Source organism: Chroicocephalus ridibundus, chromosome 15 (genome assembly GCF_963924245.1).
Source record: "Chroicocephalus ridibundus chromosome 15, bChrRid1.1, whole genome shotgun sequence".
NCBI lineage: Eukaryota > Metazoa > Chordata > Aves > Charadriiformes > Laridae > Chroicocephalus > Chroicocephalus ridibundus.
The window spans coordinates 10,445,831-10,461,358 of NC_086298.1; the positions used below are offsets into that span (position 1 = coordinate 10,445,831).

Below are 15,528 nucleotides of genomic sequence, written 5' to 3' on the forward strand. Positions count from 1 at the left end.
AGCGTTTGGGGCTCCTGTCCATCCCGGTGGCTTTTTGTTTCGGGGGGTCAGGTAGAGGCTGGGGGCTGGATTCCCACAACACCGGGCTGCGACGCGTCTTCCCCCTCCACGCCGGCCCCAAGCGAGCACCCGCACCCGGAGCGCAAACTGCTGCGAGGGGGGAGGCACAATTAATAATGCGCTGCGCTCCCAACCCATAAATCTCTGGCACGATTCACGGGCGATGTGAAGGGTGATGGAGAAGGCCTTGTCCAAGGTCAGACAGCAAGTCCCGGGGGACGGCCTGGGAATGGGAACAGCGGCCCCAAATTCCCACCCTGGCTCCCAGCGCCGAGCCCAGGCCAAATCTGGATCTGCTCAGCGTGGGCACGTGCATTTGTTGTGTCTGCTGCACATCCTTAACGAGTTGCAAACAAGGGCCCAACGCTGCAGTGATTTCAGCAAGGCTCCAGGAAAAGCTCGGCGGATCGTGTAATCAAAAGCATGAATGAGCCGCAGAAATATCAGAGTGCCAATATCAGAGCCCTGCTGCCACGCCGCTGCCCCGGCTTCGCATTACGCACGTGCTTGCCGGGGTGCTGCAGCTTCCAGCACTCCCACGAGCGGCACCAGCAGAGTCAGGGTGCCCATCCTGGCCCCCTGCTAGCCCGTGGCCACCACGCCGGGTGCTCCGGTGCGCGCGGCTCCGCCGGCCCTTTGTTCGCTCCTCCCCGCTCGCAGCGCGCAAGGCTTTTCCTCCAACCCACCAGCAACAGGTTTTGTCCCTCTGCAGCAATGCGGGCACTGAAAGCATCCCGAGGCAGATGTTTCTCTGACCTCTGACCCAAGACTAATGTTTTCCTTTCTGCGCTAAGCTGCCATCTGCCATAGCCGGCACAGATGACACCCAGGCGCTCCCGCAGCCCAGCCCTCCCCGGCACGGCTCCCGCATGGCAGCACGGGGGCTTTGTTCAAATTTGGGATGCGTCAGCCCTGCACAAGCACAGCCTGGGGGCCGGGGGGGTGTTTCAGAGGTGCTGGGTGCATGGGGGATGCCCTGGATGGGGAGGGCTCAGTGTGCACCGCCCCGCAGCTGAGAACGGCCGCGCTCACACCACCCACTGCCCTCCTGCCCGGCCCCAGGGCGTCCTCCCAAGGGCTGAGACTGTGTCAGGGCTGGAGCTAAAACCCACTTTGGGCTTAAAACTCACAAAATAAACCAACAAGCAAAATGAAAACCAGGTGTAAGCTGAAGCACTGCCACCAGACATGCAGGGGCTGCCCCCTGTCCCCATCCCATGGAGGGGCAGGTCTCGGGGGCAGGAGGGGACGGGGGGCTGGCGAGGAGCCCCATCCCAGCTGCCAGCCCCGCGTCCAGGCTGTCTCTTATCTGCGCTGCTATCTCATAACCTCTTCCTCACCCTCATCTGCTGGAAGCATAAACGGCCGCGGTTGTTTTCCCCAAGGTACGAGCACCGTGGGAAAGCCGAGGAGGGGAGGCTCAGCTCTTCACTCCAGCCCCATTTTGAGGGTACTTGAGCCTAATGGGGCCAGGAGGGTCCCCGCTGCCTCTGCGGCAGCAGCGAACGGTCTCCCCCGCCGGGGGGGGCATCCCCCACCCTGACACCCGTCCCCTGGCGCAGGCTGGGCTGTGCGGGATGCTGCTCTCTGCTCCGTGGTACCCGTGGCCCGGAGCAGCCACCCCAGATGAGCCACCCTCCTGGTGCCCCAGAGTCTCCGGCAGAGCCCCCCCAGTGCAGAGGTCGTTCAGAAACCAGGACCATGACCTTGCGTGGTGCAGAGGGTCCCCACCGACAGACCATCGCACCCGCAGAGCCCTGTGTACCAGCAAACACGCTGCACGACTGAGCTGTGCCAGCACGGTCCGGACCCCGCAGAGCGAAGCAAGTGGCCAAACGTGAGCGGGACGCTCAGATTTCACGTGTTTGCTGGCAACAGCTGAGGGAAGGAGGAATAACCAGCAGGAGAATCTCCCTCACCTGCACGCAGACCACAGCCACTGCAGGCTGCTGCCAGCCGCAGAGCGGTGACACGACCCTACCCCATCGTCCCCACACCTCTCGGGGTAACTCTCACCCTCGGGCTCACAAACGGGAACCACAACCGCCTGCTTTCACACCTTCCCCCACGCAACCCCAGCAGCTGCAGACCCCGGGCGTTAAGCTCGCTTTCCATCAGCCATCCACGCACAAGAGTCACTTTTCCAGTTGTGCCAGCGTCTCCCTGCCTGGCACAGCCGGGAAGCAACACCCCAACTTTCTCCTGAAGTTACACCCTTCCCTCTAAGAACGCGTTTCCTCGGTGCCAGCCCGGCGGATCCTGATCTCCTCCAGCTCCAATCGACCAGAGAAAGGGCCAGTGCTCGGGGATACGTCTCGGTGTCACTGAGGGAAGAGATCTGTTTCTTGCTCCATCTTCCCATTCCATCTATTCCATTCATCCCTATTCCACCACCTCCCCATGAGCCCCTCCCGTGTTTCTGCACGGTGAGCCCCTGGCCCAGGGTGCCCAGAGAAGCTGTGGCTGCCCCATCCCTGGAGGGGTTCAAGGCCAGGTTGGACGGGGCTTGGAGCAACCTGGGCTGGTGGGAGGTGTCCCTGCCCAGGGTAGGGGTGGCACTGTGTGGGCTTTAAGGTCCCTTCAACCCAAACCAGTCTGTGATTCTGTGATCATTGGAGACCGCAGGTGCGCATGACTGTCTATGGGATGGCTTCCCAGCGGCGGCGTCCCACCTCAGGAACACCCTGCTGAGTGTGGGAGCACTCTCCGGAGCCAGGGGAAGGCAGGCAGACAGCCCTGGAAAACGGTCCTGCTGGGAAAGCAGAGCTCAGCACCCTGCGCTCTGCTCCCATCTCCTGCTCTGGCATCGCCACCCTGCTCGGGGTGACACGGCACCCCTGCGGCCAGCAGAAGGAAGATGGGTGCAGGGAGACAAGGAACACTTTTGGACGCTGCCCTGAGCTCCCTGGGGCACACGGGGCCGTGGATGCTCCCTCCTGCCCTGGCAGCCAGGGGCTGGCGGGGGCCGCTCGAGCCCCCTCCCGGCAGCGGGCACGGCCGGGCTCCCCGCGCCCCACCTGCAGCTTCGCTCTGTGGCTTCTGGCACATGCATTCGTTAGGAAACCAAAGGCTTCACCACGGCTCCCAGGAGAGCCAAGGCAGAGCTGCCCAGCTCCCCCTCGCCCACACGGGGCACCCCGACCGGGCGATGCACCCCAAAGCTCCTGCCGGCCCTGCTGCACTCCCCCGGCGCCAGCACGGCCCCACAAACACCGCCGGCAGCCGCAACGCCGCTTCCAGCACCAAAACCCAGCGCTAGACCAAAACCGTGGTTTTTTATGAAGTCCCATCCAGGTCCTGCTTTATTAAACACTCCAGGACTCCAGCCTGGGAAAAAAACAGAGTTTCACACAGGGAGGGTGGTTGGCAAAGCAGCAGGTTACTTCGAGTGACACCAGGTTAATAAAGCAAGAGCAGATCTCCAGTCTTGTTTAATTAAAAAAAGCAAACTGCAATCCGAAGTCTTTGATGTGTTTTTTTTGTTCCACTTCATTTTTGACCTAGCCCAAGCCATCTAATTGAGATTTTAAGACCCAGACTTTCATCTGGAGAGAAACTAAAGGAATTCCCAAAGCTGGATATACTCATGGACAGGAGTGAGGAAAAACTCCTTCTCCAGCGTGAAGGAGAGAGGGGGAAAAAAAAATGGCTTTGTTTCTTAAGCAGACATTAGTCAGGACAGTTTGGGAATCAAAGTTCCCATTGTAATGAAAAACAATATAATCCCATTACTAAGCAAAGTGGCCAGGCTATTCACCGGCTGGTAATGGCTACCTGGGAAGGAGCTGCCTTTCAATGGAGCTTCATTCACAATAAACATGAAAGATGTCGAAGGAAGAGACCAAGACAAAACTTGCCTCATTCCCACCCTCAACAATGGCTGCTATGAAATATTTTTTTTCTCCCTCCCCCCGCCCCAGTTGATGTTTTTTTATATCCTCTGCCGGTGCGGATCCGCACGGCCCCATTGTCTGTGGGAGCGGGCTGCCCTGCGCGGCTCTCCCCGCTCCGCCCCGCTCCCTGCTCCTTCTCTTGGAGGAGTCTCGTGATGGGGTGACCAGGAAGGATGCGCTCCCAGCGGAGGATCCCCAGGGAATAACCTGTGCTGAGGCCGGCAAATGGTCCCACCACCCACCCACGGAGCAGGGGCGAGCACCCCTGGGCAGGCCCTCAAGCAAGCGCCCACGGGGGAGACGGGTGTCCCTGTTAGACACCATTAAGTTACTCGGCTCTTCTTTTCCAGCGGCTGCGGCATTCCAGAGCACCCGCTGCAACTGCTCCCTGCTTCAGTTTTTCATTTGGAAACATGTTCCCTTTAAAAATGTTTTATTTTTTTAAGCCAGCAGAGGGAAAAGTTGGAATGTGGGGGAGATGAGGAATTCCCACCTCCCCGAGCCACCCGCCAGCCCAGCACTGCTGCTGCCCGAGGCCGCTCTCCCTTCCCCACCCCTTTTTTGGGGTAAATGCCCATTTTCTCCCACTCTGCCCACTCTTGCTGCCTGTGCAGGGCGAATTCCCACTGCCGTGCTCCCGGGAGCTCTGGCACACATGCAGTGCCGGTGTCACCGTCTCACTAAGCAATGATGAACTATTATTTATTTTTTTTTTCCCCTTTTTCCCCCTCAAACCAAGTTTTGGCTAAACACCGCGCTGCCCGAGAGCCAAATATGGAAAACTCCCACCAGGGACACGCGTGACCCCACCATCCCACTCTTCTAATCCTGAACATTAAACTTGAGATTAGGATCTGAACAGCCACCGAGAGTTTAAACAAGCTATATTTAGCCCTGATATTTATAAACGGGAGGAGAGGGGGTTTTGCAGAGCACACGGGTGCCCCCGCGGCACAAACCCTCCCCAAAGGCAGAGCAAATCGCGCCGGGGACGTCTCGGTGAGACGGTGAGCGGGCAAAGATGGCAACGGCCAAACAGCGACGGATCCAGCTCCTCAGAGCCACAAAGCTGCTGGTTTCTCTTTGCAAGCAAAGCAAAGCTCCCAAAAATAGTTATTAGCAACGAAAATAGTTATTAACAACAAAAAACCTCGCCCCCTTGGAAACTACGGCCCGAGGGACGTAAAGCACCTCCGAGCAGACGGGTATCTGCTCCCGGGATCTGTATCCTGGGATTTCTGTTGCTGCTGAGTTTAACCAAGGAAACGGCGAGGGAGGGAGGGAAGACTCTGCCTCCGACACCTTTTGCCGGGAGAAATCCCTGTGTCAACATGACGCCCTCGCCGAGGGAGCGGGGACAATGGTGGCGGCTCTGCCCTCCGGCCGCAGCCCGCATTCCTGCCCCCCTCCCCTGGAAACCCCCCTTTTGTGGGGAGCAGCAGGCCCTGTGAAAGGGCCGTCTGTCGCCCTGCCTTTTGACTTGGAGGTCTGTGTCTAACATTTTAATAGGGGCTGGGGGCCAGGGAGAGGCCCCCCCTTCTCCCGGGTGCTCCCCCGCAGGGTCAGTCTCCCAGCCCGCCCCGAAGCCAGGGGCTCGACGGGCAGCGGGTGCGAGGCGGGAGCCAGCGGTGCTGCACATCCCGCTGTCGACAGCCACATTCCTCCACCTGCCCCGAGAGGAGCTATTCCATGGGTTAAGCGGCCGTCAGAGCCTTTGGGAGGCTCTTTTCCTGATCCCCTTGCGCAAGGATGCACCCGTGGGGCGGGAGTGCTGGGGACACGCTCTCCTCCACGGCTGCCCATCAACAGCAGACTGTTTCCGTCTTAAAATAAATCACTGCACGCTCACAAACACTCACCCCCCCCAGGCAGCGATGCCAGTGGGGGACATGTGGTCCTTGGGGTCCCCATCGCCCCGCTGACGCAGGTGCTGTCGGCTACAGGGACGCGGGACAGGGCAGTTGACAAAGTGAAGACCCTCTTTTGGTTGCTCCACTTGGGGACAGTCGTGGTGGCCACAGGTGGTGTCACATCACGCCAGGAGGATGACGAGGAATCAGGAGGCAAGGCTCAGCCCTGCAGCCCTTGCGACAGCCTGGGACTGATCCTGCCCAGCCCTGGAGGTCCAAGCAAAGCCTGGCACCGCCGCTCTCACCTGGCACCTCCATCTCACTTCAGACCAAGCCCAAAGCACCAGGTTCCCCAGCCCATCGGTGCTGCCGGCACCCAGCCCTCCCAGCCCACCACCACCCCCGCTTGCCTGCAGGGTGCCCCTTCTATTAAATAAGGGCAAAGTTATGGCATCATTAAAACTTAATAAATCCATTTCCCATATAAATACCATTAAATTCAGATTTTGGGGAAGGGAATTAGGGTGAAAACTTGTTAAAAGAAAATGACTTCTGCACAAATAAATTTTTGCAACTTGACTGAGCGTGAAAGTTTCCCATTAAAATGCAACTCCGCTCCCTTTGCTGGAAATGTGCAAGAGCCTAATAACCAGGGCCTAAACATTAACTGTTTAACTGACTTTTCCAATATTAACTCCAGGCTGCCGTGGGGGGAGGGGAGGACGTGATGGGTGAAAGCTTGAAGCGGACTTAATTACTGCTGTGCGAGGGGAGCACACCCAGCCCTCGCACCGCTCACCTGCTCCCAACGGCCCTCCGCAGACAGAGGTGGGACACCGCCGTCCACAAGCAGGGATGAACCCCACTGCGTGTGGGGAGGATGCTGCTCCGTCCTGGGGCAGGGCTCCCCGCAGGACCCGGACGGATCCTTCCCCCTAAAGCCTGTGTGTGGAATTGAGTCGTGGTCCTGCTCCTGCACCTCTCACGCCGAGCACTGCGTTTACCGACAGGCACCTCCATCACCTAATTGACCTCCGTGAGCCGGGATGCGCCTGGCAGGTCGTGCTGCTCCAGCTCACACCAAGACAGGTTTTGATGTTCAGATAAGCAGCAGCACGTGGAGGGAAACCGAGGCACTGAGCAAACCTCACTTGATGTACGTGGAAACCCTGACACCATCCTGTACTGCAAACCCCTGCCATAGGGCACTCGCCAACACGGGGAGGTGAGACGAGATCCACCAGACAGCTCCACCAGACACATGGTAGAGCTGTAGAGGGAGGCACTGCAATGGGTCCAGGCGCTGCCCTGCACTGGGGAAGGCAGAGTCCACACAAGGGCACACAAGTCTGAACGGGCACCGTCACACCTTGGCTAGATGGCCACCTGGAAGCAGTGCCGAGCTGCTCTACCAGCAAGACTCAGATTTCAAAGTAAAGACTGGGGTGTCCCCAGGTGGGCATCTCTAATTGTCCCTGGGCTCTCCAAGCAGGCAGATGTGAGCTGCCACGATCTGGTGCCACTAAGACCTAGTGGAGTGTTGCGAAGGCTTCCCAACATCACACACGATAGAATCACAGGAGGCTTTGGGTTGGAAGGGACCTTAAAGATCACCTAGCTCCAACCCTCCTGCCACAGGCAGGGACACCTCCCACTAGACCAGGTTGCTCAAAGCCCCATCCAGCCTGGCCTTGATGTGCCAAGAGAGTTGTGCTATGAAGTCCAAGCAGGGCTTCCTCAGCCCTTCAGAGCCCCGGCTCCGTGCCCCTTATCAGACCCCACTGACGCCGGCGGTGCCAAAGCCCTGACTCTCACATCTCTGCTCCTGGATGCCTCTGAGCTCAGATATCCAAGAAACAAAAATGCAACACCCCCCCCTCAACACCAGAGCAGCATTTCTACTGCTCATTCCACATCTTTGGCCAGCACGAGTACCTGCAGCTTCACCCCAGACCCAAGTGCGAGCACAGCCCCGGGCTGGTGAGTGCCCAACACAACGCCCATGGCCAGCAGCCCTCGGGATGGTGGTAACACTGACCTGCCACTGCCATTTCCCATCAAGGCCAACCCCAAGGATGGAGCCCTTCCATGCATGGATGGACTGCGGAAGCTGGGATGCCTCTTCCCCACAGCAAATCCAGGCTCACAAGGGCCCTGTGCAGCGGGGCGATGTCAGGGACCTGCAGAATTTTGGCACAGCCACTTCCAGGCACTGGGGCTCAGTGCTTTATGCCAACGGCATGCCATGAGATGAAAAGACCATTTGGAAAGTATCTGGAATCACCCCAAACCTTCACCTCTCCAGCCTGATGGTCTCTCTAACCCTGGCCCCCAAAGCGAAGGGCTGCAGGAGGTCAGCCCCAGGCTGACCTGGGCAGTGGTGAACATGCAGCACAAGTGTCCTGCGGTGCTGCCCCATCCTCGGCAGCAGCAGGAACCTGCTGGACACAAAGCCACGCACCTGCAGTGACACAGACAGACCCCAACCACCTTTTTGGCCCCTGGGACGGAGGCGGGACTCAACCGAGACCCCATTGCAGATCTGCGTTCCTAAGGGGCGTTAAGTTGTATCCCAGAGGCTCTTCCACGCCGCAGCCCCAATACATGATCTAAAACCTTCACCTGGAGTTTGGCAACACGTTAACTGTGGAGAAGTCTCCATCCAGAGCTTACCAGCTCTCGGTAACTGCACCCCGAGGCTACTCCCTCGTTAAACACACCGATGCTCTATAAATTTCACATTCCACTCATGTACACATGCTGTTACCATTCGGGACACCTACCAACACGAGCAAAACGAGGGTCAGCACACCTCCAGGCCTGGAAAGAGCAGGTTAATTTCCAAACAATGTTATTTTAAAACTTGCTAACTGCCTGCTGATTATGTTATCCAAGCCCTTAATTGGTGAATAGCTTGGCCTTGCAAGGACCAAGCATGTCTGCCTCATGCTACATACAATAAACCATAACAGCCTTGGAGGTGAGACCAGGGCGTGCAGATACAAAAGGATGTATTGTGGCTTCCAGCATGTAGGAAGACAGCAAGTCAGAGGTTTCGGTGGAATAAAACATACCCTGTGTGATGAAGCAAGCCACCTCCAGAAGCTGCTCATGGAGCAGAGCCCCGTGCACTGCACCACACCGCGGGATCACGCGTTTAACAGCTGCAAGTACCTGGCAGGGAATAGCCCCTCTCATCTCAGGTGATGGCCACCACGAATACCTCATCCCCTCCGCATCCTGGGGAGCCCCCGCGCAAATTCATCTCAGCAGGCATCACCCCACCTCTCCTGCTCATCTCCGTACCGCAGGCACTGCTGAGGGACCCGCTGAGATATCTCCTCCTGAGCATGACCCGCGCTGGCCCCTGCCCAAACGCGGTGCAACCCTCTGGCCATCGCAAGTACCAAGCCAGGAGAAAAATCAAGCAAAAAAACCCTCAGCCCAACCAATAAAATCCCAAGGCAAGTTAGCGGGAGTCAGTGGGACCACCTGAGACAACGGATGACCATCACGACGCCTTGCAGAGAGGAGAGATGTAACCAGAGAAAAGAGCCAAAAAATCCCACTGCTGTCCTAGTGACCTCACCAGCTGGGCTGCTCAGCTAAGTTTCTCTTCCACTGGAATCCGCAACAGGTGACGCTTTTGTATTTTTAATCTACCCTCTTACCCATTTCCACCTTGTTCTTTCCGAGAATGAGATCAGACTCGAAAGAGCCATCAAGAGTTCTCAACATGGCTGAATCACCGCTCGGCTACTTCTTTAAGAGCTTCCTCTGGTTGATTGTTCAACACTCCACCCTCTTCCTCTCCAGCACGGAGACTGCATTTTTTCTTTGTTATTATTTCATGGAAATAACGCTGGGTTAAAGCACATGAGAAAAAGCAAACCAGAAGGAAACTTCCGCCCTTTACAATGAGATAACAATGACTGAGCAGTTGAATAACTCGAAGGGCGCAGAGAGCTGGAGGGCTCAGGTCACTCCTCTGTCTTCCTGGTTGTCTCCTGAAAGAGTTTTGAGCTAAAATAATCATCTCGTCCCGCTACGGTCTCCCCTCTGAATGTTTCTTCTAAGGTTTCTGGCCCGCTGCCCGTGGAAGCTGGTGGTGGCAATGGGCACCAGCTCAGGAGCCATCGCCCCGGCTGAACTACAACGCCGCGCTGATTCGTAAACAGAGGAAGTACTTTAGCAAACCGACTTTTCCCCCTTTTCAGCGCAAGCCTAGTGATTAATTTAACTTATTCTTTTCCTTTGCCGTCTCTTTGGCTTCTCCGGGCAAGAGTATGACAACCCAGGCGCAGCTCCTCTGACTCTAATGGTGAAAGGCTGGTGGAGCGGGGTTTGAAACTCAGCCCTCTTTCATGCCATCTGCTTTTAACTAGCGGAGCAAGGGAGGTCCTGGGAATAACCGTCACATGGCACAGCGATCTAAAATCAGCCCCACTCATTTGCAGGGATGCCAGGCAAAACTACGGTTATCCAACAGTCTAATTAGGAGCTATCCCTAGAAATCAAAACGACCTTTTGGAAAACCTTCTCATTTTGCCTGGGAAAATGCTTCAGTCAAAAGCGAGTGCCTTTTCTGGAAAGCCACAGCTCCCCAGCGCCGTGAAACCACACGTCAAACACCGCAGCAGCCGTCGCCTGCTGCTCCGAGCCCTCCGCAGCCCGGACCTTCTAAAGCTCCGGATCCGGTGCGAGTGTCCTGCGTGGGACGGAAACACCCCGCGCCTTCGGCTGGAGTCTGGGCACGATGCACCGAACTCCGCCGCTGCTCTTCCAGCACTGAAAGACCCAACCGCCCCTGCCAAGATGGAAAGCAGCTCCAAAGGCGGCTTAATTAGGCCGCTTCTGTCGCGAGCCCTCCAGCCGATCAAATGCTCCGTCCCCTCCATTCAATTAAAGCCCTGCATGCCCCGGACTGCCTGGCAAAGGGACAAGCAAGATAAGGCACCTGGAGTTTTACAAACTATCGCTGTAAAATAATAAAGGCGGAGAAAGCTCCTCGTCTCGCACCGGCGATTCCCTTTCCGTAACAGGGCTGATAACTCGGTTTTGGTGTTATCAGAGCCGTCTTCACGTAACCCAACTAACTCTCTCCCGCCACAAACGCCGGGACACTTGTCCGCTGGAGTAGCGTCTCCCTCGTACGCTATTTATTTCACTCCACTTTCTAATTGGATTTGTGGGGGCAGCACAATGGGGCTTTATGGCCAAACTTTGTTAAGTGCCAGGCCGAGCGGAGATGTGGCCAGCAGCCAAAATGGTGCATTTCACGCAGGCGCCAAAGGGCAGTGCCAAGCTTTTCTGCGTCTGGTATCTGTGTTCTTGGCTCTGCTTTGTTTAAGAAGCTTGGAAGCAAAACTCCTCGTAAAGAGATATTCAAACAAGTGAAAAACCAGGATTTTGCGAGCTGCTATCAGATACCTTGGAAAGTTGCACCTCCTCCAGTCTGGCAGTGCCTCTAATATCTGCCCCCATCGCTCACGAAGCGCACCCCGCACGGGACAAGCACTGTAACACACTGCGAGCACACCACACTTTGCTTTCCTGCAAAAAAATAACTCGCACACACTCGCGAAGCCATCCCGGCGGCTGCCGCCAAGAGAGAGACGGTTATTCACAGCTAGCAACGATGAAGTTCTTTAAAGTTAACTTTTTCTCTTAAAAAAACCCACCCCGAGCCTACTTTGGAGGCTTCTCCTCCAAATAGAGCTCGCACACATCAGATCTAATTAGATTCCATCACCATCTGCACACGAAATGTAAATCAGGAGTTGCAGAGACTTAAGAAAAAAAGGGAAGAATGACCACAAGGAAAAGGAGGGGTGTAAGGTTGGGGAGGGGGTGGAGGGTTGGGCATTCTGGGAAGCCATACATGATTAGTCACACAGCATTAATCTGCCTCCCTTAACAATAGCTGCCGAATTTCGACCGAATCCCAGCTGTCGCTCTTTGAATGAAAGAAAACAAGATTTAGAGCGTCAAGCGTTGGTAAGGGCTTCTGTGCAAAAAAAAGTGGCGTGCATTCATTAGTGGCTCACAAAGGGACCCAGCCTTTGTCCATTAAATTGCTCATGTGCCTGATTGATTTGCTGATTTATTTGCACCAAAGGGTTGGGGGGCTCAGCTTGGAGAAGGGGGCGGGAGGTGCCCAGCTACTGGGCAGAGTAACGGCACCCAGGCGGATTTGCAAAAAGCAACACACATTGTCAAGGGAAACTGCCATTCAACAGGTTGGGATTGGAAATGCCTTCAGGTTCCTCCGCCGAGGACTTCCTATTTGGAAATTTGGGGTGGGTGGGAACGTCTCCCCGCCTGCTCTCGGCTCAGGCCACGTTCAACAGGCAGAGGGGAAATCTGGCCGGAAAACAGAGCCTTGCCCATTCACATTTCTTTTATGGAATAGTTTTAAAAAGGGAGCTGGAGTCTTATTCATTTCTCTTGGTTATTGTTCCCTGGGAGCCTGGAGTGAATCGGCCATCGCTGCGGTGGGTCGCTGGGTCCTTCAAAGAGTCCCAACGCTTTACACATCCGTTTCCCCCACAATCGGCTTGGAGAAAGCTCCTGCCCGGGTGCCAGGTCCCACCAGGAATGCCGAGCTGGACCGCAGCTTGGCACCGGTGCCAGCAGGGCTGCGGGGAGGAGGTGGCCCTGCTCCCCTGCCTGCCCCGGGTGATGCCCTGCAGACCCACAGACACCAGTGGGGCATCTCCAGCAGCCAGAGCCACACCATGAAACCTCTCTTGAACATTTATCGGACGTGTACTGGACACTGCAGCAGGAACTGCCAGGGTGCGAGGGACTGAAAGGCAACGCTTCGGGGCCTGGAGGGAGTCGCTGGAAGACAGACAGACAGACAGCCTCCCTCCCCGCCCGACGGTCCAACAAGCGCCGTGGGCTGGCCCTACCTCCTGCTCCATCAGCAGGACAGTCTGCATAGGTTAACACCAGTAAAACATGGCCCTTTGCCCATGTTTTTCCACCCAGCTAGGAACAAAGCCCGATCCTGCCAGACTCGCAGCGACTCCTACACAAGCAGGTTATTCTTGCCACTCAAGGAAAGAAAACGCATCTTGCCCTATTAAATCCAGAGCCTTCAAAGCAAAGTCAACATGCATGTCAATACTTTGGTCGGGGGAGATGAAAATCCTCTGCCTCCTCCATACTTACTGGCACACCTCCGTCCCATTGAGAAAAGTTTCACACTTGCCCCCGTTGAGGCAGGATTCAGCAAGCTGCGTGCACCGTAAACCTGCAAACAGAAGGAGAGAGTTAGCCACAGCGCGAGTGGAGTGGCGGGGGGGCTGCATCCCCTAGCGTCACCTGGGCCGGGGACAGGCTCGCAGAGATCCCCAGAGCACCCTACCCCTGGAAGCCTGGGAAGATGGGGGCTGCAGCACCCGGCGGCCCCCACCCGCGGGCTGACGGAGGCAGGCAGGGACCGCATGGCCCCAGCGCTGAGAGGCTCACCTAAAAATAAACTCAGGGTGGGCTTAAGGGTAGGCTCTGCCTTCTCCTCCAGCGGGAGGACTGACAGAGAGAAACCCCAGATCAGGCCCCTGAGTGACAAATGCCATTTGGGAAAAACCATCTGCCCGAGGGCCCATTAGTTGCCATTAACTCAGTAACGAAATGAGTCGTCCGACACAACTTGCTATGAGTAGAGGTTTCATTGTCTGGCCCTCAGAGCCAAATTCTGCACAGTTACCACAGCAACTCGCTGAAAGTACCAGAATCGCTTCCGATTTCCACCACGGCTCGCTCTTCCCCTTCTCTGCCCCGCTCGCTCTTCACGGTAACCGGTTCTGCGACACGCGTGTGCAGCCAGAGCAGTTTCACATTGAGCGACTACAGCTTCGCACCGCCACCGCCAGAACCAAACTTCTCCCCCTGGACGGCTGCTGAGCCCTCGGGGATACCCCGCTGCCCTCGGGGCTCTGCCCCCTGCCCGGGGACCCCCCGCTGCCCCCGGGGCTCTGTCCCCAGCCCCGTGTGTCCCAACGGGGGATGGAGTGGGGTGCTGGGGACCACTCTGGCCGGGCACAACTTTCTACAAACTTTGGCTCCGAGGAGCCAGGGCCCAGGCACGGCTCTCAGCCCGGTGTGGAGCAGGATGACGGCAGCCCCTCTGCCTCCCCTTCCCAAAATCCACCCAGGACGTTATCGCGACGGAGGAGGCTGCTCGCCCGGCCCCAGGACGGGAGAGGTGGGCATCGCAGGGCCGCGGGGACATCGCAGGGTCCCGGCCCCCCCGGGGCGGGCAGCTCCCCGTTCCGCTCCGCATCTCCGGTCACTTTTAGGGCTCTTTACCCCGGCCCCGACCGGCCGCCCCCGACGGTCGCCCAGCGCTTTGCGGCGAAGCGCTGAGACCCGCCCCGGGGCAGGGGCGGGGGAGGGGGGGGGGGGGGGCGCGGAGGGGCCCCGGCTGACTTTCAAGAAACAGGAAACCGAGAAAAATTTGCAAAACGGTCAAAAGCTCTCGCAGAACAACAGGCAGGAGCGCGGCCGCCCTGCGCGCACCTCCGCCGGACCGAGCCCGTCCCCAGCTCCGGCTCCCCCCGCGCCCCGCTCCGCCCGCCCCCCGTACCGAGCGCCGCTCCCCGCGACGGCAGCGAGCGCGGCTCCCCGCAGCACCCCCCGGGACCGAGCTCCGGTTCCCGGCGGCCCCGAGGGCCGTTCCCCCGCCACCTTCTCCGCGGGCACCGAGCCCCGGCCCCCCCGCGGTGCCGAGCTCCGCTCCCCCTCCACGGTTCCGGCCCCGAGCTCCGGTCCCCCCCGCAAGAGCCGAGTCCGGTCCCCCGGCATCCCGCGGCACCGAGTCCCGGTTCCCACGAGGACCCCGCATCCCGAACCACCCGCTCCCCCTCGACGGTTCCGCGGCTCCGGTGCCCGCGGTGCCCCGCGGTGCCCGGCCGGGAGCGAGGCACACACCGCGCCCGGCCCCGCTCTCAGCAAACTTCCTGCCGGTCCCGGGTCCCGTCGCGGCGGCCCTCACCTCGCGTCAGGGCGGGCAGCAGGAGCACCAGGAAGCCGGGCGCCAGGAGCCGCTCCATCCCCGCTCTGCTCCCGCCGCTCACAGCCGCATAGATCCGCGGGGGCTCGGCCGAGCCCAGCCGAGCCGGTGCCGCTCCGCGCTGCCCCGCCGGGAGCCCCCCCCCAGACACACCGCGACCCAGCGCCGAACGCAGCGACTCCCAGCGCCGGCGCCTCCCGCGGCTGCTCAGCCCCGGCGGGCCGGGCCGGGCCGGGCGGGAGGGCGGGGGGGGGGGCGGGACGGTGCGGGGCGGGACGGCGCGGCACGGCGCGGCACGGGATGGGACGGGACGGGACGGGACGCTCCTCCCTGCCCAGCCCGGGGGGCTGCCGCTGGGATCCCCCTTCCCGCCACAGAGGGTCCCTGCGTGGGGACGGAGTGGGGCTGCGGGCTCCGCGCGGCCCCCACGGGCACCCCCAGCGCAGCCCCCCCACATGCAGCCACCGGACACCCCGAGTTCCCCCCCTCCCCTCCTCAGCCACCGGACACCCCCAGCGCAGCCCCCCCACATGCAGCCACTGGACACACCGAGTTCCCCCCCTCCCCCGCAGCCACTGGACACCCCCAGTGCAGCCCCCTCCCCTGCAGTCGCCGGACACCCCCAGTGCAGCCCCCCCCATGCAGCCACCGGACACCCCCAGTGCAGCCCCCCCACATGCAGCCACTGGACACACCGAGTTCCCCC

At 59.0% G+C, this 15,528-nt stretch overlaps 1 protein-coding gene across 2 annotated transcripts in view; it reads right to left on the minus strand.

The window, feature by feature from the left end:
• NOTCH1 (notch receptor 1) overlaps positions 1-15,012 on the minus strand; it is a 44,808-nt gene extending 29,796 nt beyond the window's left edge. For both annotated transcript variants that reach the window (XM_063353064.1, XM_063353063.1), the window contains exons 1-2: positions 14,805-15,012; positions 12,980-13,061 (exon numbers count right to left, since the gene is read on the minus strand). In XM_063353064.1, the coding sequence (XP_063209134.1) occupies positions 12,980-13,061; positions 14,805-14,862 (140 nt within the window). In that variant the 5' untranslated portion in view covers positions 14,863-15,012. The remainder of the gene's footprint in view (positions 1-12,979; positions 13,062-14,804) is intronic.
• Between the last annotated feature and the right edge of the window lie 516 nt (positions 15,013-15,528).